The sequence below is a fragment of the Hydra viridissima genome, unplaced genomic scaffold (genome assembly GCF_058129835.1).
Source record: "Hydra viridissima isolate aposymbiotic clone 2 unplaced genomic scaffold, HvirCarnegie_v1 scaffold_5, whole genome shotgun sequence".
Taxonomy (NCBI): Eukaryota; Metazoa; Cnidaria; class Hydrozoa; order Anthoathecata; family Hydridae; genus Hydra; species Hydra viridissima.
Window position 1 is genome coordinate 11,145,852 of NW_028324304.1, and position 24,334 is coordinate 11,170,185.

The 24,334-nt window shown below is 28.4% G+C and overlaps 2 protein-coding genes across 4 annotated transcripts in view; one reads left to right on the plus strand and one right to left on the minus strand.

Annotated features, from left to right (window-relative positions):
- The window catches only part of LOC149888647 (putative E3 ubiquitin-protein ligase HERC4), a 28,622-nt gene extending 4,627 nt beyond the window's left edge, over positions 1–23,995 (plus strand). Inside the window, exons 5-30 of one of the 3 annotated variants that reach the window (XM_090087202.1) lie at positions 1,539–1,609; positions 1,788–1,977; positions 2,165–2,196; positions 3,719–3,810; positions 7,885–7,968; positions 10,830–11,201; positions 11,434–11,561; positions 11,952–12,017; positions 12,148–12,250; positions 14,484–14,673; positions 18,003–18,052; positions 18,203–18,265; positions 18,421–18,480; positions 18,710–18,802; positions 18,888–18,977; positions 19,151–19,318; positions 19,609–19,656; positions 19,977–20,072; positions 20,321–20,439; positions 20,576–20,623; positions 20,722–20,788; positions 21,612–21,694; positions 21,926–22,109; positions 22,302–22,404; positions 23,382–23,434; positions 23,514–23,995. In XM_090087202.1, coding sequence (XP_089943328.1) covers positions 1,539–1,609; positions 1,788–1,977; positions 2,165–2,196; positions 3,719–3,810; positions 7,885–7,968; positions 10,830–11,201; positions 11,434–11,561; positions 11,952–12,017; positions 12,148–12,250; positions 14,484–14,673; positions 18,003–18,052; positions 18,203–18,265; positions 18,421–18,480; positions 18,710–18,802; positions 18,888–18,977; positions 19,151–19,318; positions 19,609–19,656; positions 19,977–20,072; positions 20,321–20,439; positions 20,576–20,623; positions 20,722–20,788; positions 21,612–21,694; positions 21,926–22,109; positions 22,302–22,404; positions 23,382–23,434; positions 23,514–23,675 — 2,815 coding nt within the window. In that variant the 3' untranslated portion in view covers positions 23,676–23,995. Of the gene's footprint in view, positions 1–1,538; positions 1,610–1,787; positions 1,978–2,164; positions 2,197–3,718; positions 3,811–7,884; positions 7,969–10,829; positions 11,202–11,433; positions 11,562–11,951; positions 12,018–12,147; positions 12,251–14,483; positions 14,674–18,002; positions 18,053–18,202; positions 18,266–18,420; positions 18,481–18,709; positions 18,803–18,887; positions 18,978–19,150; positions 19,319–19,608; positions 19,657–19,976; positions 20,073–20,320; positions 20,440–20,575; positions 20,624–20,721; positions 20,789–21,579; positions 21,695–21,925; positions 22,110–22,301; positions 22,405–23,381; positions 23,435–23,513 lie in introns of those variants that run through there. The other 2 variants (XM_090087203.1, XR_016452448.1) reach the window with 2 other exon arrangements.
- Positions 5,907–6,778, minus strand: LOC149888648 (uncharacterized). Its single transcript, XM_090087223.1, has 2 exons — positions 6,689–6,778; positions 5,907–6,536 (listed from the first exon to the last, which is right to left on the minus strand). The coding sequence occupies exons 1-2, from the start codon at positions 6,722–6,724 to the stop codon at positions 5,907–5,909; spliced, it is 666 nt and encodes a 221-aa protein (XP_089943349.1). The 5' UTR covers positions 6,725–6,778.
- Positions 23,996–24,334: the final 339 nt, after the last annotated feature.

The window sequence follows — 24,334 nt, forward strand, 5'->3', positions numbered from 1 at the left end:
GTTTGGTTGATGAAACTTCTTTAACTGTGTCTTTTTATAACTGTTTTTCAATCAAAGAATATTATTGTAACTTATAATGAAACATGTAAACTTATAAAGTACTTGTACTTTATAAGTTTTTATAATAAATGTATAAACATAGTAATAAATGCATAAGTTAAATTGTATATTATACTATAGAATTAACATAAGTTAAATTGTATACTATACAATTTAACTTATGCATTTAAACATTTTAAGTTTTTACAGTTACACGTTAGTAAACTTAATCATTTCTTTAATTACTTCCTTATTTTGGATTTGTAACTAAAACATAGTCAATAGATAAGTTAGGTTATTTATAAAAATTTGTTTTAAAATAGTGAAATGTTTACTTAAACTCTATTTAAAAGTATTTGTATTATATAAGCTGTTTACAACTGGTTGCTGGTTTATTGTATCATTTTTACAAGTAAGAAAAAAAAGTAATAATCAGAAAGCACTTGCAAAGGTTAAAACATAAATTTGGAATTTAACAGCAATCTGTAAACCAATTTTATCTAAATACTCATTTGTTAGTGATAATATCCAAAATAATATCCTAAAACTTAACTTGCATTAAATCTACATATAATTAGAAATTAAAAGCAATTATTTGAATTCAATTGTAAAAAAAGTATATATATATTTGCAAGTAGAAGTGAGAAAATTCGTTTTGAACAAATTGCTTAAAAATTGCTTGAGTTAATTTTCTAACAAAAAGGTATAAAAGTCAAAGGAAAAGTGACAGTTGTATTATCAAATTATGGAATGAAGGTCACAAATTGGAAAGAAAGTTGAGAAATCAAGAAAAAGTCTGTCATTTTTAAAACTTGATCAAAAAGTGATCAGGGGCATCAATGCAAATCCAGAGTGCTCTGTTCAGGATATCGAAAAAAAAAAGGTGTTTTTAACTCAACAATCCAAAAAGTCAAAAAAAGATATGGATAAAGACATAGGAAGCAGAAATTCCCTGGAAGATCCTAAAAACAATCCAATAAAGGCCAAAAACATGCTTGGAACTACTATAAGAAAATCTTCAAGGAAATTATAATAGAAGAATTATACAATCCCAAAAGGAGCAAAACCTGACATTTTGCTAAAACCAATTAAAACCTAAAAGTTTAACTCCAAAGTTATGGCTTGATAACCCATCTGTTGGTGTGGTTTCAAAACTCAGCCATTTTTCATAAATGAAAACATGAACTTTTGTCCCCAAAAAACATGAATTCAGCAAACATGCCACAATTTTGTCCGATTAAAAAGTTTTGGCCAAGCAAAAAATGTGAGCTTGGTTAGAAGGGCAAAATTGTAACAGATAGCAATTAATTCTGCCAATGTTGGAGTGTGAGATCCCAAAATTGTTTCTGTAAATTAAATTAGGCATCTACATTTAATCTCTTTTATTTTTGATGTAAAAAGTTATAATATAATATTACAACTTAGTATGTAACTGATTAGGACCAATGTTTTTTTTTGAAAACTTAAAATTGAGCTCTTAATACAAATAACATTTTTAGAGTTGTCGGAGATTTACCTGTAATAAGCCAAGTATCTTGTGGAAAGCAACACACACTGGCTTTGTCTAAGGGTGAATTTTTTGTCTTGTATTTGTGGATGATTAATTACATTGTTATAAAATGTGGTTAACAATAATCCTGTTATAAAATTTTTTTTTTACATTGTTGCATATATAAACTTAAAATTTTTTAGTAACCTGTTTTTTCTTCTCTTTGGCAATCTCTATATCTATTGTTTCTGTTTCATAGATGGCCATATATTTAGTTGGGGAAGTAATGAGTTTGGACAAATGGGAATTAACTCAAAGTTTTACAAATACACTTCACCTCATTTAATCAGGGATTTGTCTAATTGTCCAATCATACAAATCTGTGCTGGTGGTAATCACAGCCTTGCACTTACTATATCTGGTACAATATTTGCTTGGGGAAAGAACAGGTTTTAATATATCTTATTGACTTAGCTAATGAACAATTAATATTATTTAAATATGTACAGCTTAAAATTTTTGTAATAATATCGTCAAGTTAAAGGAAGCAAGACTTTCAGCATGATAAAGCATGATAATTGGTGATGTAATGTTGCCTATGGCTTTTATATCTTTTTATTACTTGCTTTTTTATAGCTTTGGCCAACTTGGTTTAGGAGATCATCAAGGTACTTTTTATCTACTATTGTTAAAATATTTGATCTATATTTAATTGATATGTTCTGTTAACCCCATCTGTTCTAAAAGGAAAGCTGAAATGTCCCCATATTTGTGAATAGTCGAAAATTGAATACAGTATTTTAATTGCAAGTTCTTGGCTTTACCTTACTAGGTATTTACTTTAATACTGATTTGGTGGTAAACATTTTGAGAGGTTTTCTATCATGAGTCTGAAAAGTCTAGTATTTTACTTTCTACAAAAAAAAGCTACATGTTTTAGCCTGAAAGAGACTTACAGTGGGCAAAATGGTTGTTTTCATGGAGATTTGTTCATAACTTCTTATTGGAGCATGCACTGGGGTTTTTGATTGTGGGGTTTTTGAAATGCTTTATTTATGACTGAGGAGATAAGTTAAAGAAAAAGCAGAAAAATAAAATATTTGACTATAACAAGGTTGTATATGACCTTGCTATACAAAATTTCAAAAATTGCAAAATTTTAATTTTTTTGATTTACATAACTACAAAATATCAAAACACTTGTAATTATGATAACATTGTTTATAATCATACTAACAAACGTAAAATAAGTATCAAAGTAGGTCTAGTTAATTATATTTAACATTTTAAATAAAGTGGTACACAAATATTTTATTGTCTTAAGATAAAAATGTGTATTTTTTTCTTGTGGCAATATCAGTATATCCTCTTTCATCATATAATCTGCCAAATGGTTTGACTTGCATTTCTCATCACAAACAGACAGATAAGATAATATTCACATCCTGTCTATTAAATTTGCAATTTAGGAATTTGTTTTCAGAGCCAAGTCTGAATCAAAACATTATTTTCCTGTTGCCTTCAAAGGCTGATTAATCAAGATTTTCCTAACCACATTCATTATTATTTAACATCAAGTCCCATGAATGAGCAAGAAGTTGTGGGTTGACCATGATACTTCACCAGAAGACAATGAACATAAAAAGGTAGACTATTAAGAAGAATAAGTTATGTTATGATCAATAAAGAAACACAGTTCAAAAATCGGACACAATTAATTGCCAATAATAACTTGTTCAATTATGTTTCCAAATCAAGTATTTCTAGAATATAATGAAAAATGTTAAACCATAAAAATTACTTGCACATATTGCGTATCATTGGTTAAAATTAGCATATATGGCTGCAATTTTAGTCTACTATAAGTCCCTCATTTTTTAATACTTCAATGTCATTGATGGAAGAGTTTCAGTTGATGATTCCTACTTAAAGATGTAGTGGTCGGTGAGTCACTGAAGCATTCAGTGATGTTTGTAACCATAATGAAAAACCTATTTCTGTTTGATCCACTATGTTCAAATCTTCTCCAGCTATTTAGAACTAATGAAAACTGATGACTAATAATTTCTGTGAAGATGTCAATTCTTGGATACCAAGTCCAAACAATTCAAGAATTGACATCTTATGTATTTTTAAATTAATAGCATAAAAATAACCATTAGTTGTTTTTTGAATGTTTTTCTCTGTTAGATAGATTGGTTCCCACTGAAATAAAATCTATGTCTGGAAAACATGTTCGATATATTTCTTGTGGAGAAGAACACTCTGTTTTGCTAACTTCTGTAAGAAATTTCACTTTTGCTCACACGTCCCAGGAATCATGAGAAACTGTCACAGAAGACTCCGAAAAAATCCTTTGGAGGGAATGATCCTCACACATTACTGTTCTCAAAAATGGAAAAAATGAAATCTTTTGTGACCAGGCGAGAAAAAAAAAATCAGTTTGAATTTTTTCATTTATTCCTTAAAATCATGAAATGACAACTCTCACTCTTTTTGCATTTTTACAGCATATCTAAACAAGTTCTTCTCAAGCACTCTTTAGATATGGATACTAAGATGAATGTGTACACAATAATCTTTAAAAAGGATTCCTAAATCAAGCAAAACAGATTATAAACTCTTAATGACTTTAGTCACTCTTGCTGTTGAAGTCAACCATGCATGTTTTGAGCCACTTTGTATACTCTGGATGATTGTTGGGCCTTTTGCATCTTCCCAATGATATTTGACGCTGTGATGCAGTGCCTCAGTGGCTTGCTCACTGTATTTGCCAAGTGATTCTTTTTTCAGCAGAATAAAGTCTTCCACATGGAAGAACACTGCGTGAACTTTTGGGGTGACACTGACCCCTTAGAGAGAAAGGTATGATGCTCTGAAGGCCTGAATCTTTGAAGCAAAGTGAGGATCAAGGGTGCTGCCAAAGCAGGAGGACACTACAGCATCAAACTTTTGAAGAGTGTTGATGATGCCAAAAATATTGAAGGCACAATCCTGTATAAAGAAATGCTCAAATTTAGTAAAGAAAAACAGAAACAAAACACTATACCATGTACTTCTGAAGAGATTAGCATAAAGTAAGTTGTAAAACTTAAAAAGTACCTGCTCAGCCAGTTGCCTCAGCACATCTACATTCCTCAGAAGCTTATGACATTCATTGCCAGCAAACTGGCCACCATGGAAAGGCTGGCTCTTGATGTGCAGTGATCTTGGCCAATCATCAGCTTTTGGCCAAGCCTCTTTCAAGGCCTTGAAGAGGTGATTGACCACACCAAGGAGGAGGTGGAGCTCCATGGGTGCTATGAAGGTGAGGACCATAGAGCTGTCCGGTTTGTTGAAGAGTGGCAAGTGAATGACATTCTTGAACAGTCGTGCTTGTTTTGGATCTTGCCCATATGCCTGAAACACAAGAACAATTTTATTTTTCCAATTTTTCTATTAAATTGACATTAATGAAAGAATAAAGGTTAGATCTGGTATCAAGAAACAGTTATTGTTGTTTGAATTGGTAACTGAAATAGTTAAAAATTAAGACTGTTATAAATTTTCCACATAAAGAAGGAATGTAATTTTTACCTGAAAGGCATCAAAGCACTGTTGCAGTGACCCAAATGTCCGAAGTTTCCTTTTTTGAGAGAGTTTTTTGCTTCAACATCACATCAAGTGCAGGGATGTGAGCAGGAATGGGACTGAATGCCAAATACAATATTGGCCAGTTTTAAGTGGTAGGAGAGGAGAAAGTCAACTCCATCAGGATGGATTAAGTCAAGGATCTTCTGAATGTTGGTGTAGTTTTCAGGAACATCTTCAACAATGGCAACCAGAAGCTGGCGCTTGACGCTTGTGTCTTTTGCCACTTGTGAAGCCAGAGTCTTTTTTCGAGGGGGAGATTGTAAGTCTTCAGGTTGTTCAGCTTCTTGAACTCTGAGGCTGATCTTGAGAAAGCCTCCTCCACCATCAATGCCAAGCTTCACGACATGTTCTGAGTAAATTTTCCTTTGGAGCAGCAGCTGATCAAGAAGGTCTGCTAGTTTGATGCAGTGAACAACAACTTGACTTCTTTTTTCAGTTTTGTCAGTGGTGATCTCAATTGTAGATTGGGTAAAGTATTCTGATAAGCTCTTACCAAGCTCAGCAAACTTTGCGTGAAGGTTTGGCTCCAAGACTGGAGCCTGGGAGAAGTGGTTAAGTGTGGACACTTCTTTACAGATTGATTTAACAGCCCGGTGTTGGCTTGAAGTCTCGAGCGCTCAAAATATCAGCTTCAGGCTAGAGATTTTTGGCACTGGATGGACCTAGGATCACAGAGGAATTCTCATTACTAATTTACAAAAATCTCTTAAGTATTTAAACCACGAAAATAATGTAGCAGTACCTATTAAGAACAATAAGTTTTATCTTTCTTCACTCGCAAAGGGCGCCCACCAGAGGCTTGAGCCAGTTTCACAGTCCCATGTGGAGAGGCTTCCTTGGCAGCAACTACAGATGCTGCAATTTGCTCTCCAAACTTAGGGTCTTCAAGTGAAAGTGCTGTCATATTTTCACTGAAGGAGGCATTGCTGCAGTTGTGTGGCACCCCTCTTCCAATGATTGAAAGGCAGTCTGAGCACCTCCGCTGTGTTGCTTGAGGCTGTGCTGAATTTGAAGACGGTGGGTTGTCCAGAGGATGCTTTTCAAGGAACTTCATCCGCCCTATCTTACAGATAAGACAGTCACATGCTTGCTCTCTTGCAACTGGTCTCATCCTGATAGAGAAGAAGTCAAAGACAGGAGAAATGGTGACAGACTCTCCCCTTGCTTTTTTCCCTAATGCTAGCCTACATGTGTCACAAATGCCTCTGGGCACTCTTGAGTCACTGAAGTCTATAGGAGTTGGAAGGGTTTCTAGCACAACTTGTATCAAGTGGCCTGTCGCCTCTCTGACACACTTTCTCATGCAGAAAAAACAAACTGTTTTCCTGCATTCATCATGGGACTTGACTGAATTAGGCATGATCGCAAAGCAGACCTAAAGAAAATCATAACTTTTATGCATACGATTAGGGCTGTCATTGGTGACTAGCAAAAGTTGACATTGAAAATGTATTTAAAAACTAAAAAGAAAATGCGTTATTGGTCAAGAAACACTTTGTCATCATTAGATTTTTACGGAAAATTTACCTTTAAAATGGGATCCGAAGCAGATAAATTTCTCATGCACAGATATGTAGGTATTGCACACTTTATTTTGTCAGTGCTATTTCCCGGAATTCAGAAAAAAAAAATTTGATTAAAAATATAGCACAAAGCAAATATTTAAAGATTGGTCCTTTAGACATATTGGAAAGAACTAACAAGTCCTGTCTAATAAAAAATTACATATCAGGAAATGTTACGGCTTGTTAGAATAGATGTAAAACTTTAAAAAGGATTTATATAAATATATTTATATTTTAGTTATTTTTTCTTAGTAAAGATGTTTTTGGTCAAATTCATCTCAGTATTCATATCTAAAGAGTGCTTGAGTAGAACTTGTTTAGATGTAAAAATGCAAAAAGAGTCAAAGTTGTCAATTCATGATTTTAAGGAATAAATGAAAAAATTCAAACTGATTTTTTTTCTCGGCCGGTCACAAAAGATTTCATTTTTTGCATTTTTGAGAACAGTAATGTGTGAGGATCATTCCCTCCAAAGGATTTTTTCAGAGTCTTCCGTGACAGTTTCTCATGATTCCCGGGATGTGTGTGCTAATATGAAAATTTTGTGTATCTTTATAGCTATTGTGATTGACAATTATTGCTTTTTTCTTTTTTTGTTTAAGTGGTGCAGTAACTATCAATAGTAATAAACTAAAGTATGAAGCAAGATTGAGTTGCATCAAAAGAGAGAAACATTTCCAATAAAAAAAAAAAAAAGTCTGTTAAATTAAAAGAAAGTTACAAAAAGAAATGTTGTACTTCTATACCTATTGAACAATGAATACATATTTACACAACAATAAATACAATTTATTTTTATCTCTTATATCAGTTTCTTTCCTATATTTTGATTTTGGTTTTCATATCTTAAACATGATTGTATGAGAATTCTTGGTAAAAATTGAATAAAAAAAAAGAATTTATTTAAAATGTCTTTTATAAAGGTTTTTTTTAATATATTTTACTTTATTTTTATTGATTTACTATTTTTTGTATAAAAATAATAGATAAAATATTTTTTTATCAATAAAGAAAAAGGTAAAAAGTGTAAAAGTTGTAAGATAATAAGCAAATAGAAAATCAGAAATCCTGATTGAAATAGATCCTGATTGAGTAGTTGCATCTTCTAGCTATTAAAAAATACTTTTTAAATTTACTTAATTTGTATTGTTTTTGCAGGCTGGGCGTGTTTACACTTTTGGTTGTGGATCATCAGGACAATTAGGTCATAATGAGTTTGATGATCAATGCACTCCAAAAATGGTATGCATTCTTATAATAGCATTCTTCTAACAATATTTTTTAAGTTTTATTGTTTTTGATTATTAAAAAAAATAACATGAAAAAAATTATGCTGAAAAAAACTTTAAAATATATTTTTACTAAAATTAGTGTAATTTATAATGCTATTGATTTTTTTTTCTTATACTTACTTTTCTCTTATACTTACTTTTCTAGTTTTTTTGTGTTATATATTTTTCTTATTTTTTTCATTATTGCTATTCCATATGTATTACTATATTTGGATATATATTACTATAATTACATATGTTACTATAATTGCATATATATTGCTGTACATATATACTATTGTAATTGTATATATATATTACTGTATACACTTGTAATTGCATATAAGTTGCTGTAATTGCATATATATTACTGTAATTTCTTACCTGTTACTATCATTATATACCCTTAATTTTGTTGTACTTTTCTAAATATTCCTTTCTCTTAAATGTAGAAAAGTTATTTTGTAAAAGTTACTAATGCTTTTCTTTTTTTTTAATGATAAAAAATTTATAAAACAATAAATGATAATAGTTTATAGAGGTAATAATAGATTAATGAAGATGACTAATAGATTAATGAATATTGATATGTTGGAAGATAATTTAATGAAATGCTGGAAGATAATTTAATGAAGATTGATATGTTGGATTGTCACCATTCTGTAGAAAAAATCTTATTGATTGATTGCTGGTTGCAATTCAGTAAAAAGAATTTTTTTTTTAACTAATGGATTTTTTTTTTTCAGCAAATGCAATTATTTGACTGTAGTTTAACTTTAACAAATAAAAAAAACAAAAAACACTTGCATTCAACAGACAAATTAATAACTTTCTTTTCTTTTGAATTTGCATATTAACCCTTTCCACTCCTTTGTAGAGTGTGGTTTGATGTTATATTTCTTACACCAACTCCTATATTGAGACTCAACATTTTAGTAACACAGTTTTTAAAAATAATTTAAATTATCAAATGTATTTTTTTTTCTTATAAATACTTAATATATCTCATTCTGAATATTCCAAATACATAAATTAATTTTATATTTTTGAGGTGCTTTTTTATATACCTAACTAAAATAAAAATGCCCCCGGTAAATAGAAAACAGTCGATGATCAACAAATATGAAAGTGATGATGATGAATATATACTTGAAATATACAGTGAACTTCCTTTATTGGAAGATGACACAGATGCTACTCCTGCGCCACAATTTTCATTTACTGCTGATGACGATTCTGATGAAGATGTTATTATCAGAATAAGAAAAGTTAGAAGAATTATCAGCAGTGATGATGAGGATACAGATAGCACACAGCAATCTTAAACTTTTCAAGATAATCAAGAATCATGGATAGGTGTTACTGAAAACGATAATTATCATCCCGCAATAGGCTTCTCAGTTGGTGGATAATGTTACTGGATAATGTTACTGGATTAAAACTTCCAGCCAGTTGTAAAACACCTTGTGAATTTTTTGAGTTATTATTCACTCTAACTTTGTTTAAAAAAATAATGTCAGAAACTAATGCTTATGCTGCAAAAATAAAAAGCAAAAAAACACTAAGCAAATATTCCATTTGGAATCGGAAAGATGTTACTGAGACTGAAATGAGAGCCTTTTTTGGAGTAATCATCAATATGGGTATTGTCAATTTACCAACTTTAGAGTCATATTGGTCTAGATCATTTCACTAGAAAATGATATTTTTTTAAAAAAACATTTTCACGAAAACGTTTTCTTCAAATTTTTTGGGCATTACATTTAGAAACCATCGCTTCAGACAATCAAACGATGAGGACAAGGACACAAGGAGTAAGTAGCTATTTAGATTTCTTAAACACAAAGTTTATGGAACACTACACAACTGAAGAAAATTTGGACATTGATGAATCTGTTTCTTTCAAAGGAAAAATATAGTTTCTTTTATACAACCCCAAAAAACCAACAAAATAGGGGGTTAGAGTTTATGTGTTGGCCGATTTTGGAAGCAGTTATATATATTCATTTGAGTAGTAACGATATTTAGCACTAAGCATACTTCAGTTTCTCAGTCCACAAGGAGAAGGAGAAGAGCTACAGCTGAAAGAGGCACTGAAGAGGAAATTGACAAGCCGACCATCATCTTAAATTACAATAAAAACATGGGAGGAGTGGATGTCGCAGTCCAAAATGCAACATATTTTATACAAAAAACTTTGAAATGGTGGAGGAAATTATTTTTCTGGTGGCTGGAAACCTCTATTGTTAATTCATATATTATATATAACAATTACACGGCAAGGGAAAACATAAAAAAATAACTCACAGAAAATTTAGAGAAGAGTTATTGATGGCTCTAATTGGAGATTTTTGTGCACCATTACAAAAACCAGGCTATTGTCCTCAAGTGAAACCATCCAGTGCTTAGATGAAAAAACTCACTTTATTTTTTCACATAAGAAACATAAAGACTGTGTAGTGTGTTCTAATCGGAAAATACAGGGAGGGAGAAAAGAGACAACATTCTATTGTGAAACTTGTGATAGGAAGCCTGGTCTCCATCCTGGAGAATGTTTCAAAACCACACACTGAAAACATTTAAGTGAATAATTGCATACTAATTTGTTAATTTCTTATATTTCTATGTATTTTTATATTCAATGTAATAATAATAAATAATGATAGTAATAGTAATAAAGATTATATATTTTACAAACTTTTGTTTAAATTTTATTGAGACCACTTTTTATGCCTTCTTTGTAAATTAATTAAGGAGTTAGTACTAATTTAAAAAAAAATTAGGAATTCAAAGGATTAAATTAGTCTCTTTTTCGATTTTTTTGTTATGCAGGTTGTTGACCTTATGGGAACAACGGTCACACAGATTGCTTGTGGTCGAAAGCATACTCTTGCTCATGTCATGAAAGGGAATAAACTTTATTCTTTTGGTTTAAATGTCAAAGGGCAATTAGGCCTTGACTCACACCAAAAAACACACACTCCAACATTGACTAAATGGAAGCAAGATCCCTATTTTGAACATAATCTATACAAAAGTAAAAATGAAGAAATAAACAATTGCTATTTTGAAGAAGATTTTGAAGAATACATGGCAGATTTTCAGTCTTGTTTGAAGGATGCAAATGATAATGAAGATGATAAGTTTGTTAAAGAAATATTCTCTGGAGGTCTCCAGTCATTTGCATTAGTTGAAACTATACAGGTATATTTAAAAGTTAAGTTGGGTTCATCACTATTCTATTGTTTTCATTTTGTAAAAGCAATTGAAAATTTTTTTTTATTTCCTATTCTTTTTTAATCTGATTGTTAATTCCAGGTTGTTTGGCCAGGTCTACTCAAATCTATTTTGTTAATTTTAAAACAAATTTTATAACAAATTATCAAATTATTAAATTTTATAACAAGTTGTTTGCCATAGTACTGTTTTTTTTTAGAGTTGTAATCCTCCTGTATGTCATAGTTTGATCAAACAAGATGCTTTAGTATTTTTAAATCAAAGAATCACTGAAGATATCTTAAGAGATATGAAAGAAGAAGCAAAAAATCAAGAGCTATGTAGAAGGTCAGTGCTTGTTAAGAAAATGTAGTACATTTATAACTGATAGAATTGTTTTTTTGTTTGTTTTTTTTTTTAAAAAAATTTCATCTTTATAAAAAAAAAAAAAAAAGATTTATAATTTGAATGGTTTAACACTGCTGTTAGTGCTTTGCAATCTCTTTTCTTCAAATTACTTTTGCATAAAAAGTTTCTCTTGATGAAAAAGATTTTCCAATGAACTTTAAAAGCCGGCCCCTTTTTTACACTGGGTTCTTATGCCAGCTTAGAAGCAAAAGAAATAAAAAAAATAGAAAAGAAAAAAATAGTAAAAGCAAGAGAAACAGGAAAAAGTTAACCTTTTAAAATTTATTCAATATTTCAAAGTTTTCTAAAATTTCTTTTTTTTTTCTTTAGGCATCTAGAAAAACTTGCAATTAATTTTTCAAGTCAGGCCTGTTTAAATGCATCATTTTTAAAGAGGTAAAATTGACAGATTTTTAAAAATAACAAGCTTTTCATGAAAACACAATGAAAAAATTTGCTCTAAAAATGTTGAATTATAGTGTTGAATTATAGTATTATAAAAATCTTTATTTTTCTCCAATTACAGAAAGATCCATGAAACTACCTCGGATAAGCAGCATGGTTTGCAGCTTCTTTTAATTCGATCATCACTTGAAAAACTTTGTTCTGTTAGTGCTGTAAACAAAGTTGTATGTGCAATTACTTTTAGAAAGTATTAAAAAGTATTTTGCTTTTATATTAAAAAAAAAGTTTTTAATTTCTCTATTTGAAAAAAAAAAGTTTTAACATTTATTAAATACACCTTATGAAAATATTATTAATTTAAAAGATTGAAAAGAAAGTAAATAGACCCTCATCAAAGTTCCCAAATAAATTTTTTTTAGCTCCTTAATTTTGCAGTGCTGAATTCTAATCCCATTTTTCATTATTTTTCATTTTTATTGAAATCTCAATGAGATATAAAATGGGTATAAAAATTATTTTGTCTCATGGCTTATTTGAATTGTCCTAAATACAAATTAATAGATATATATACAAATAAACATATCAAATCAATATGTAATCAATATATTTTATGATTATTAACAATTAAGATGAATTATATTATGCCATTTCAATAAGATGTATTGGTTCTGAGAAAAAGTTTGTTGCGTTTTTGCTGATAGATGGTGCTATTGGCAAATAACTTAGGAAACACAGATTGCAGCAGCTCATTTAAGTGCTCATAGGAAAGGTGACAGTTTGAATATCACTTTGTTTGTTTCAATGTCAAAATTTGTGCAGTGGTTGGAAATTAGTTTGTATTTGAAAACAAAGAAAAGAAATCAAAAATTTCACTTTATTTTGCAATATAATTATGCAAAAATACTTGATCAAAATCTATTGTGCAGAAATGGTTTGCTTGCTTTTGTTTTGGTAATTTTAATGTGAAAGATAACTAATGCTCTGGTTGTCTGATCAGTAAAAAACTGATGAAGTTCTTGAAGAAGTCCAACAACACTGACATCAGCAGTTTCAATAGTAGTTAACCAGGAATGAAAAATGGACACATGACTATTAGAAGCATAAAAGATCATGGATAATGGACGGTGAGTTGTTGCAAGACTGGAAGAGAATCTTCCACCATGAGCTATTTCCAGTTGGTCAGACGATTAATTCTCAACTCTACTGTCTATGATTAGAGAGATTATGCCACACAATTGAAAGAATGGGGCCCAAATTGAATATTAGGAAAAGGGTTGTCTTTCATCATGATTACTGACCACACACTTTTTTGATAACTCATCAAAAATTTCAAAAGCTTGGGAAATTTTTTTTCATCCACTATGTAGTCCAGGCATAGCACCCTATGATTATCACCTATTCTGATCACTGCAGAATTCTCTTAATGGAATTAAGCAGGTTTTAAAAAAAACCTGTGAAAACCACTTTATTGGGTTCAACCAGAAACCACAAAAATTTTTCACTGATGGTGTCACAGCTATACCCAAAAATGCTGAAATGTTGTCAATAATAATGATTTAGTTTAAGTAAATTCATTTTCACACTATAATAAAACCAGTTGTATTTTACTAAAGAAATGCTGATAGTTTTCCCAGACCCAATATAAATTGTATAAGAGTTTGAATTGTTTTGTTTGAAATTTTCTTTGAAAAGTATCTGTCACATATCTATAAAAACTCAATTAAATTGAGTTTAGAGATATTTGATTGATCCTTTTTGAATTACTTGTTAGTTAAATAGGAAAATACTTTTGGTTAGGTTCATTGAATGAATCTTCTCATCAATAAAGATGTTTGATACTTTGGATTTTTGATTTGAGATTTTTACATACTGAAATAACATTTCTTTTTTTAAAAGGTTTTAGGGAAAAACGGAAATAGTGTTTAGAATTCAAATGAGTTGAAGAGGACCTAAAACTCTCATTTTGCTAGAGAAAGTCTGTGATGAACAAAAATGGGGATGAACAAAAAATGGGGATATTTTTCAAGTTCAGCATTAACAAAGTTAAATTATCTCTTTTTTCAATAAAACAAAAATACCAATAGTAATCTTTACAAATTGAAAGTTGAAAAAACAAAATATTAAGTATGGCATAAGAATTATTTTAACATAAACAAGATTTTATTGGATTTTTACTAGATTGGAAATTTAACTTTAGCCTATAATTACAGCCTTATAAATTAATCCTTATACAATTATATCATATATACAAATACATATAATAAAATCATTATATTATACAATTACATCAAAAAGGGTTATATTTAAAAATGCAGTAAAGTATTTATTTCTCCAAATTAGGGAACTTATTGTTACTATTAAGTGTTAGAAAAAGTTTGTGTTTTATTATCATGTGAATTTTTTTATTTTTGTTGAATTTTTTTAATCTTTTGTTTTATATATACATTTTTGCTACAGTTAATACGAGCAATCAGATCAAGCCTAATTTGTTCATTAAATTCATCACCAAGAAATGTTGAGGCTATGCGAGTATTTTTAATAATCCCTGAGTTGCCTTTCTTTTCTGATCCTGGTGAATTGTGGGATGTTTTAATACCATTTGCAAATTCATTACTTTCCCTGCCAAAAAATTCACAATCAGTTTTAGGTGAGCTTTTGTGTTTATTTGTGACTAAATTCTTTTAATAGATCTGTTTTTATGTTAAGTGAAATCAGGTTTGGTGGCCAAAAACCCTCCCAAAAATCTAAGAGCAAAAACCCAACTTGCTGGGTTTTTGCTCTTAGATTCAGAACTAGCTGGAAAAGTGTGCAACTGCCTTAAAAACCTTGCAAAATTTGCAGGTAATTTTTAGGACTTTAAATCCTTCATTTCTATAATTCTCCACCAATTTTCTGCTGGTGTTGTGCTTTTTACACTATCATTGAATAAATATGTAGGAAAAAAATTGGCATCTTTTAGTTTAAATGCATAGTAGCCAGGCATAAATTCAGGATAGATTTTGTTCAACCATTCCTCAACTTCTTCTTGACTTCTATTCATTGTTTTTCCAAATTAAAAATTGAATATATTATTATATAATTAAGGTTATAAGAATATCATTATATAAGTAAGGGTATAAGAATATCATTATGTAAGTAAGGGTATAAGAATAGTAAATGTAAATGTAAGCTTTACCAACAGGTAAAATTTATATTTTATAAAAATTAAATTTTATAAAAACTAAATTTTTTGTTATTTGTTTAAATTGGATCACATGCAATATTTTAATTGTATCATCTGCCTGAAACTACAGTAAACACAATAATTTAGTTTATAAATATGTAAATAAAATTAATAGTGTTAAGGTATCAGAAGCATGTAGTTTAATATATTTACTATCATCAAATTTAATGCATCCAGCAACTAAATAAACTAAGTTATTAACCTTATATAATGCATCACCAACAATTTTCAGTTGTGCTTGTAAATTTATTGCTTCTCTCTGTATTTATGGATTGTCAATTAATCTTCCAATTGAAGGATCAATGGACTCCATATGCTCACCTCTAATGTCAACATACATGGAGTGATTAGATATGTATCTCTTTATACAATCTAATTGGGAGTTACAGTAAGTATCATTGGGTAGCTTTGCAAGTCAATATGGTATCAATTCAACTAATTTCTTTGTCGATATCAGCCCAAGCTTCTTGGAGCATGATCTTTAGCTATTTTTTTCTTTTTAGACATTGTGTGCCACATTTTTCATCCAGAATAGCCCAGAGATGTTCAATTGGATTGAGATCTGGACCGGCCATTCAAGTAACTCGATTTGCTTTTGGATAAAAAACTCTTTTGGTTTCTTTAACATATGTTTAGGGTCATTGTTGGAAGATTAAATGTTTTCCCAATCTCAGTTTTTTAGTTAAAGCCAGAAGATTTTTATTGGGAATGTTAACATAAACCTCAGAGTCCATAATTCCATCAATTAAATCCAGTTTTCATGTTCCGTTCCAAGCCATCGATCCCCATATCATAACATTGCCTCCACTAAATTTTACTGTGCCTCGAATACAACTGAGTGTGAATGCTTCACCTTTTTTCTCCATACTTGTTGAGCTCCATCGGACTTCACATAATTAAATTTTGACTCATCTGTCCACAAAACTTTCCTCCAGAATGATACCAGCATATTTACATATTTTTTAGCAAATGCAAGTCTTCATTTCAATGGATTTTTGAAAGGAATGGTTTCTTGCTTGGAACTCTTGCTTTGAATTCACTTTCTTTTAATCCATTTCGAATAGTACATGAGCTCACTTGTAACCAAAATCTTTCTCAAGGAGGCTTGACACTTTTGGTGCTGATAAAAAGTGGTTTTTTTGCACCATCTTGACAATTTGCTGATCTATTCTTGATGTTGTTTTACACTTAACTCCAAATCTTGGCTGATTTTGCACACATCCAAACATATTATACCTTTTAATCAGATTGCTGATGGTTCCTAATGCTATTCCAGTTGCTTTATTTATTGACCTAAATGTTTTACCTTGCTTGAATAAGTCAATAACCAAATTGCACTGAGCTTAGGACCATTCCTTAATTTTAACTCCCATACTTGATGATATCAATGGTAAATCAAATGAATTTTAAAAAGTATCAGTCAATTATTAAAAATTACTTGTTGTAAAACAATATTTCTAAAACAATTGATTTAAAACTTTTTTTAATCAATTTCAAAACTTGTTTACAAAACAACATGTTCGGATAATTATTTTTCATTGAAGTTTTAACACTCCTTTGGGAATCGTTAAATTTTAGCAATGCTAGTTAATTACCGTTGATTAATTTTTTGCTATACAAAATCGTGATTAAATTTGCTTTTAGAATAATTATAAAAGTATTTATCAAAAACATATGTTTTTCTGAAATAACCTGACAAAGTTTTTTTTTCACAATAAAATGTTTTGTTAGGACACTTATTTCTCTGACTGTATACATATATATATATATATATATATATATATATATATATATATATATATATATATATATATATATATATATATATATATATATATATATGTATATATATATGTATACATGTATATGTATATATGTATATATATATACATATACATACATACATACATACATACATACATACATACATACATACATACATACATACATACATACATACATACATACATACATACATACATACATACATACATACATACATACATACATACATACATACATACATACATACATACATACATACATACATGTATACATATATATATATATATATATATATATATATATATATATATATATATATATATATATATATATATATATATATAATCTTTAAATACTAAAGTTATCTTACACTCACATCTTAATTGAAACTTTCTTTTGCAATTTTGATTACATTATTAGCAGCCTGAGTGCAATAATCTGTTATTTTTGAATGGCTTCCACCATTAATTGCAGAAATGAGGTAGGGTTTGCTTCCATTATGAATACTATGAGCAATTTTAGGATCATTACTGACCATTCTCCAACCATCTTGAATTAGGATAACAGCACAATCATCAGCAAGATCATTTTTTATTGAATTGATTCTTTATTTACCTTTCTTAAGAGTTCTGAAGATATTTCTTTTCTATTTAGTGGCTCATAAAATTTTAAAATAATATTTCTATTTCAAATTCTTTTTATATTCGAAAAAAAATAGAAATCTAATTGTTAATTAAGCTATTTTATAAGACAATGCAACTGTAGAAATAAAAAAAAAAACTTTTAAATAACTTTTAATTGATCTAACTTTGTTACTGAAGATTGGTACCAAACCTGATATTTGTACAAAACCTGACAATTGTACCAAACCTGAGATTTTGTTTTAGCAAAAACCCAATAGGGTTGGGTCTTTGGGTTTAATTTTAATTTTAATAGATATATATTTTTTTTTTGATGTATTTTATTAGTTGAGTGGTGGTCATCTCTTCCTGCATCTTTTTTTGAGAGGCTTGTACAGGTTCTTCTATTGGTCTTTTTTTATTGTTTTATCTTATATTTTTCATCATTGTTTTGCTATGTTTGTTTTTTTTTTTTTTCCTTTTTTTTTCTTTGTCTATTTGTGATTCAAATCGTGAAGCGAAGTTTTAAAAGATTCTCTTACATTTAGACCTTCAAGAAATCTGTTGTGCAACTCTATGATAAAAAGTTTCTACCAACTTTAAGCCAGACGGTTTGTTTTTTTTTTAAATAAGTTTAAGTTGTTATATTTAGAAATTAAATAATAAAATTAAAAAAAATTTTTTTTATTTAATTTCTAAAAATAATTAAATAAAAAAATTTTTATTATTATTTTTTATTTTTATTTTTTACATTTTTTATTTAAAGGTTTTTATTTTGCATGCTGCTATAAAAAGTTGCATGATGGTTTTAGAGAAGCTAAACCAGGTATAAATTTGAGTATTTGGAAAGATTTTATTTTAAAATGTTTAATTTTTTAAAACTTTAGTAAAGTTCAAAAGAAAAAAAAATTAAACTTATCATTAAAAGAATATGTTGAACTCTTAAAGAACTTCAGCTTAAAAAGTATAATTATCTCTGTTGACATAGCTGAATGTAATTTATAATCAATGTTTTTGATTTTTCCATAAAACAAAAAATCTACTGCTTTTATTAGATAAACGAGTCTGAAAGTAAAATTCCTTTCAATGCATTTTATATTGAGGATATTAGTAGCAAGATAGCTATACCAGATGACTGCTTAGATCCTGTAAGTATTTTTGATAATCCATATTTAATTTTCTTTTTTCACAAAGATCCTATCTGAGGTTTTTAATTTACACTGAATCTTCTAGGACATATTGGTATTTTGTCAATACCCATTTATATTGGATGTCAAAACAAAAGTGTTTCTTCTGATGAAAGAGGCTGACATTCAAAAAAATGTAAAGTATTTATATAATTGTGTGCATGCATACATACATACATACATACATACATACATACATACATACATACATACATACATACATACATACATACATACATACATACATACATACATACATTAGTATTAAAAGAATTATTTGTGTTAATATGTTGCAACATCTTTATGCAGTTAGTTATGACTCAGTTGCATCAATACAACCTTGCTACTTTGTGCAGAGGTGAAATCAATTCACTGAATCCCATACTTCTACTGGATATCAGAAGATCACATATTGTGGAAGATACTCTCAGTCAAATACTCTCTTTATCACCAATTGAATTAAAAAAGCCTCTCAAGGTGCATTTTTTAATCATTTTTTTATGTTGAATTTGAAATGTTTATTTTATTATTGATAATATTTTATGACTTTAATTTATTGTTGTACTAATAATACTTCTAATAACATTTTAAAAAAATCCACAAGTTTTGATGATTTGGATGTTGATTGGATATCCACATGGAGAGTTTTTTTTTAAAGTCATCATATAAAATCACTGACTTAATAAAAACAATAAAAAAAAAACAACAATAAAAGCTGTTGTATTATTTTTAAAAACTACCAATTTCACTCAATTTCCAATTTCAAGGTTCGGTTTTCTGACGAAGAAGCTGAAGATGCAGGAGGTGTTAAAAAAGTATTTAATTTTTTTTTTCTATGATTAATTTTTCTTTGAATGATTAAATTTTCTTTGTTACAAAGTATTGTTTAAAGTATATTAATTAAAAATATATAACAAAGTATATAACATTTACTTTATGCCTTTTAACGATAGAGAAATTTTATTATTATTGTTATTATTATTATTGTTATTATTATTATTATTATTATTATTATTATTATTATTATTATTATTATTATTATTATTATCATTATCATTGTTATTAATTATTGTCATTAATTTTGTTATCATTGATTTTGTTATCATTATTAATTATAAGTATTGTTTTAATACAGGAGTTTTTTTTGCTCCTTATGAAAGAAATTCTTGACCCAAAATATGGGATGTTTGATTTTTATGAAGAATCTCAAGTGGTTTGGTTTAAACGAAAGGTATATTTCTTTTCCATGTTGTTTAAATATTTCATTAACATTAACATGTTTGTAAATGTTAGTTATTAATCTACTGTAGTTTTTAAATCTTTAGCTAAATAAAAAACATTGTTAAGCAATCATAAACTGTATAAAATAAAAAACATTGTTAAGTAATCATAAACTGAAAAAAAGAATTTGTTTTTTGTTTTTTACTACTTTTTGTATTGAAAGTGTTTTTTGTATGAATAAAGTTTTCTTATTCAAAGTCCTTTGAAGGTGCAGATATGTACATGTTCGTTGGAATGATCTGTGGTTTGGCAATCTACAACTCAACCATGATAGATTTTCCTTTTCCCCTCTGTCTTTATAAAAAGTTATTAAAAAAGTACACAGTTTTTTTACTTAATCATTTTAATCAATAGCATGTTCAATAATCAGGATGATAAAGATCATGGTTGAATATGATGGCTATTAGGACAATCTTGATGATATATATAGTTATATTATTTTAAATAATTTAGGAAAGTCAACCTGGATGATTTTCGCGGTATTCAGTATGAGGTTGCCAAGTATGCAATTACCATGTTTTAAATAGTTTTTATTTCATTTTTTTTTTGTTTTTTTAAAGCATATTTTTGTAACTATAGATATCATTTTCTTTTGTAAGAAATCTTCAATATTTACTTGATTATGATGGAGAAGATTTCAAAGATATTTTTGACATGAACTTTCAGGTCAGTTTAGCTCTGCTTTGTGATGTGTTAACTTTTTTTATTCGAAGCAGGCACACAGTGATGAAAAACCTTTTTGAAGCTGTATTTGTATACTCTTGTTAAATAGTTTTTATTAACTAAATATTTATAAAAGAAAATTAATGATAAATTTTATTAATAATTTTCTTTTAGAGATTTGATAATAGTTAACAATATTTTAACAGAAGAGTAGTATGTTAAAGTTATTATAAGCTTATGCTAACTATCAACAAAGTTTGCTCTTGTTTTGAGAGATATAAACTTCAATTGATTATACATACATACATACATACATACATAGATACATACATACATACATACATAGATACATACATACATACATACATACATACATACATACATACATACATACATACATACATACATACATACATACATACATACATACATACATACATACATACATACATACATACATACATACATACATACATACATTACATACATACATACATACATACATACATTTATTAAATTTTTTTTTTTTTGATTATATGCTATTAGGAAAATAGAATTACACTGAAATTTTAAGCAGAAAAAGTACCTAAGTGGTTTGATTACCATCTTGGTCTAGTTTTTATCCACTAGTTTAGATTTTTGTGATATAAAATATAAAATGGAAGATGTTTCTGATGAATATAAAATGGAAGGTGTTTCTGATAAATATAAAATGGAAGGTGTTTCTGATAAATATAAAATGGAAGGTGTTTCTGATAAATATAAAATGGAAGGTGTTTCTGATAAATATTTAGAGTTTTGTTGGAGAAATCTTTTCTTTCTGAAGGTCATTGAAGAATCATTTGGGGAATTAATAAAAGTTAACTTGGTTCCTAATGGTGATTCTATACCAATAACTCTTGAGAACAGGTTTAATTTTGTCTTTTTTTTTTTTTTTTTTTTTTTTTTTTTTTTTTTTTAATTAATATCAAAGTTGTTAATAAAATGTTGTGTTTAGTTGTTATTTTTCATGGGATAAAAATAAATGAATTTCTGATAAAAATTTGTGATTAAAAATGATTGTTAAAAGAGTATCTCTACATCAGTTGTGTGTTTTAGATTAAATTTCAATTATTGGTTTGATTGTATGTTTACATTCAGGGAAATGTATGTAAATGCCTACATTGACTACATGATCAACTCTTCAGTAGAAAAACAATTTCAAGCATTTGCTGATGGTTTTTTTAAAGTTTGTGATGGTAATGTTTTAAATTTTTTTCACCCTCAAGAACTTATGAATATGATGGTTGGTTGTCAAGACTATGATTGCAATGAACTGGAAAGGGTAATCTCCATCATTTTAATCTCTGTCATTCTATTCTTTAATTATAGTAATCTCCATCATTCTATGCTTTAACTATTGTATTATCTAGTAACAAAAGTGTTGAAAGAAAAGTGATTCTTCAATTATTTAATTTGGTTTTTCATTATAAATATTTGTGAAAATATGTATACCAATTCCTAAAACATTTTGCAGGTTGCTGAGTATAAAGGCGAGTATTACAGACAACATCCAGTGATAGAAAATTTCTGGAAAGTTTTTTATGAGTTTCCTCGGGATACAAAAAAGAAATTCTTAGGTACATTTTTAGTTTGCTACACTACTTAGAGTGATAATTGAACTTCAATTTCTTATTTCCTGTTCAGTTTTTACCAGTTTCTCATAATCTGTTTCAAACAACTTGTTTCTAAATACAAGAAACAGCATTCTTAGTTTTCTCTTTTGTTTTTTTTTTCTGACAGATTGTGGGTAATCACATTTTTTTTTTTTCTGACAGATTGTGGGTAATCACATTTTTTTTTTTTTTTTTTGACAGAATGTTGGTAATTACATTTTTTTTAACAGAATGTTGGCATTTGAAGTATCTTATGTACAGTATTTGAACAGGAGTTTTTTGTGAATTTTCAAATTTATTTGTCTTTGTCTTTAAGTCATAAAAGGAGAATGTAATATGACAGACAATTTATAAAAGAGAATGTAATATGACAGACAATTTATAAAAGAGAATGTAATATGACAGACAATTTATAAAAGAGAATGTAATATGACAGACAATTTATAAAAGAGAATGTAATATGACAGACAATTTATAAACATCGTAGATAATTTAGTTCATCAGGAGCCAGAAACCTTTTGTACAAAATATTTAGAAAAAGTTTTGTCTTAAACTTGTAAAAAATTTTACCAAATCAAAATCAAATCAAAAAAATACATTTATTTTTATCAAATATATCATCTGCCAAAATTGAATTTTTATATTTTAGTTGATTACAACCAAAAACTATAATACGAGCGTATATTAATTGTTGTAGCCAACTGCTTCCATAGCTTTAAGAATAGTTGTGCGAAGTGTCTTCTGGGATTAATTTTATCAAGATCAGGTTTTTGCTTATTAGAAACAGGAATGTCCTACTGAGAATTTCATAAGCTCATTCAACGACCTAACAGCTGTTTAGGTTGATCATGGGTGAACACGAAAAACATATTGTTAACTAACAGACTTCTGACGCGTTTCTGTTTAAAGATCATTTCCGAGCAAACTTTTTTTTCTTCTAGCTTTTCTAACAGGCAGTGACAAAGTCTCAATATTCGGAATCAGAAATATGAAAGTAAGTTTCTTTTTTTATTGTTTGCTTTATTAGTTTTAAATTTCCACTTTTATAAGAACCGAGTTTTTTCTTGTTTTAGTTTGTCATTCAGTCCGTTGCAGGGGGTGATAATGGAGACCACTTGCCAGTAGCCCACACTTGCTTCAATCTGCTTGATCTACCTAAATATCCTACGTACGAAATCATGAAAAAAAAACTAAACCAGGCTGTTGAAAATTACGAAGGGTTTGGATTAGTATAACCTTTTCGTCTGATAAAAAAAATATAAATTTTATGATGTTTTGATTTTTCTTTTTTCTTTTTTTTTTTTTTTTCGACATTTTTGTTTCGTTTTCTTTTGTTAATTTTTTTCCTTAATTAAATTTCCAGGCTCTTCTTATTTAGTACTTGTTTAGACTTTTAATATTAATCCATCGGTTTTTCTAATTCTGTGCCTTATTCCTAACGTGTATGTCAGAAATTCACAATGATTTTTATAAGTTTTTTTTCTTCATATGATTGTTAAAGGTTTTGTTTAAATAGTTTTTGTAATATTTCAAATAGACATCAAACCTTTTTTTTTTTAAAGTAGTCCTCATTGTCTTTAAATAAAAACACAGTTATGCCACGTACCTTTCCTGTTCAAAGGTGTCTTAATATTGATACTATTTTTTCGCGTTATAATTAAATAAAAAGTGTGCATATTTATTTTGAATGTAAATTTGTGTTCCTAAAATTATTCTATTATTCTAAAAAGTATTCTATTATTCTAAAAATTATTCTATTCTAAAAATTATTCTATTCCATATTACTCTAAAATAAAAAAAGGTGTTTCCGTTTATTTCAACAATTTTTTTGTTGACTAAATAAAAAGTAGAGATAGCAGCAAAATAGTCAAAAGAATCGATAGCATTTTTCTAT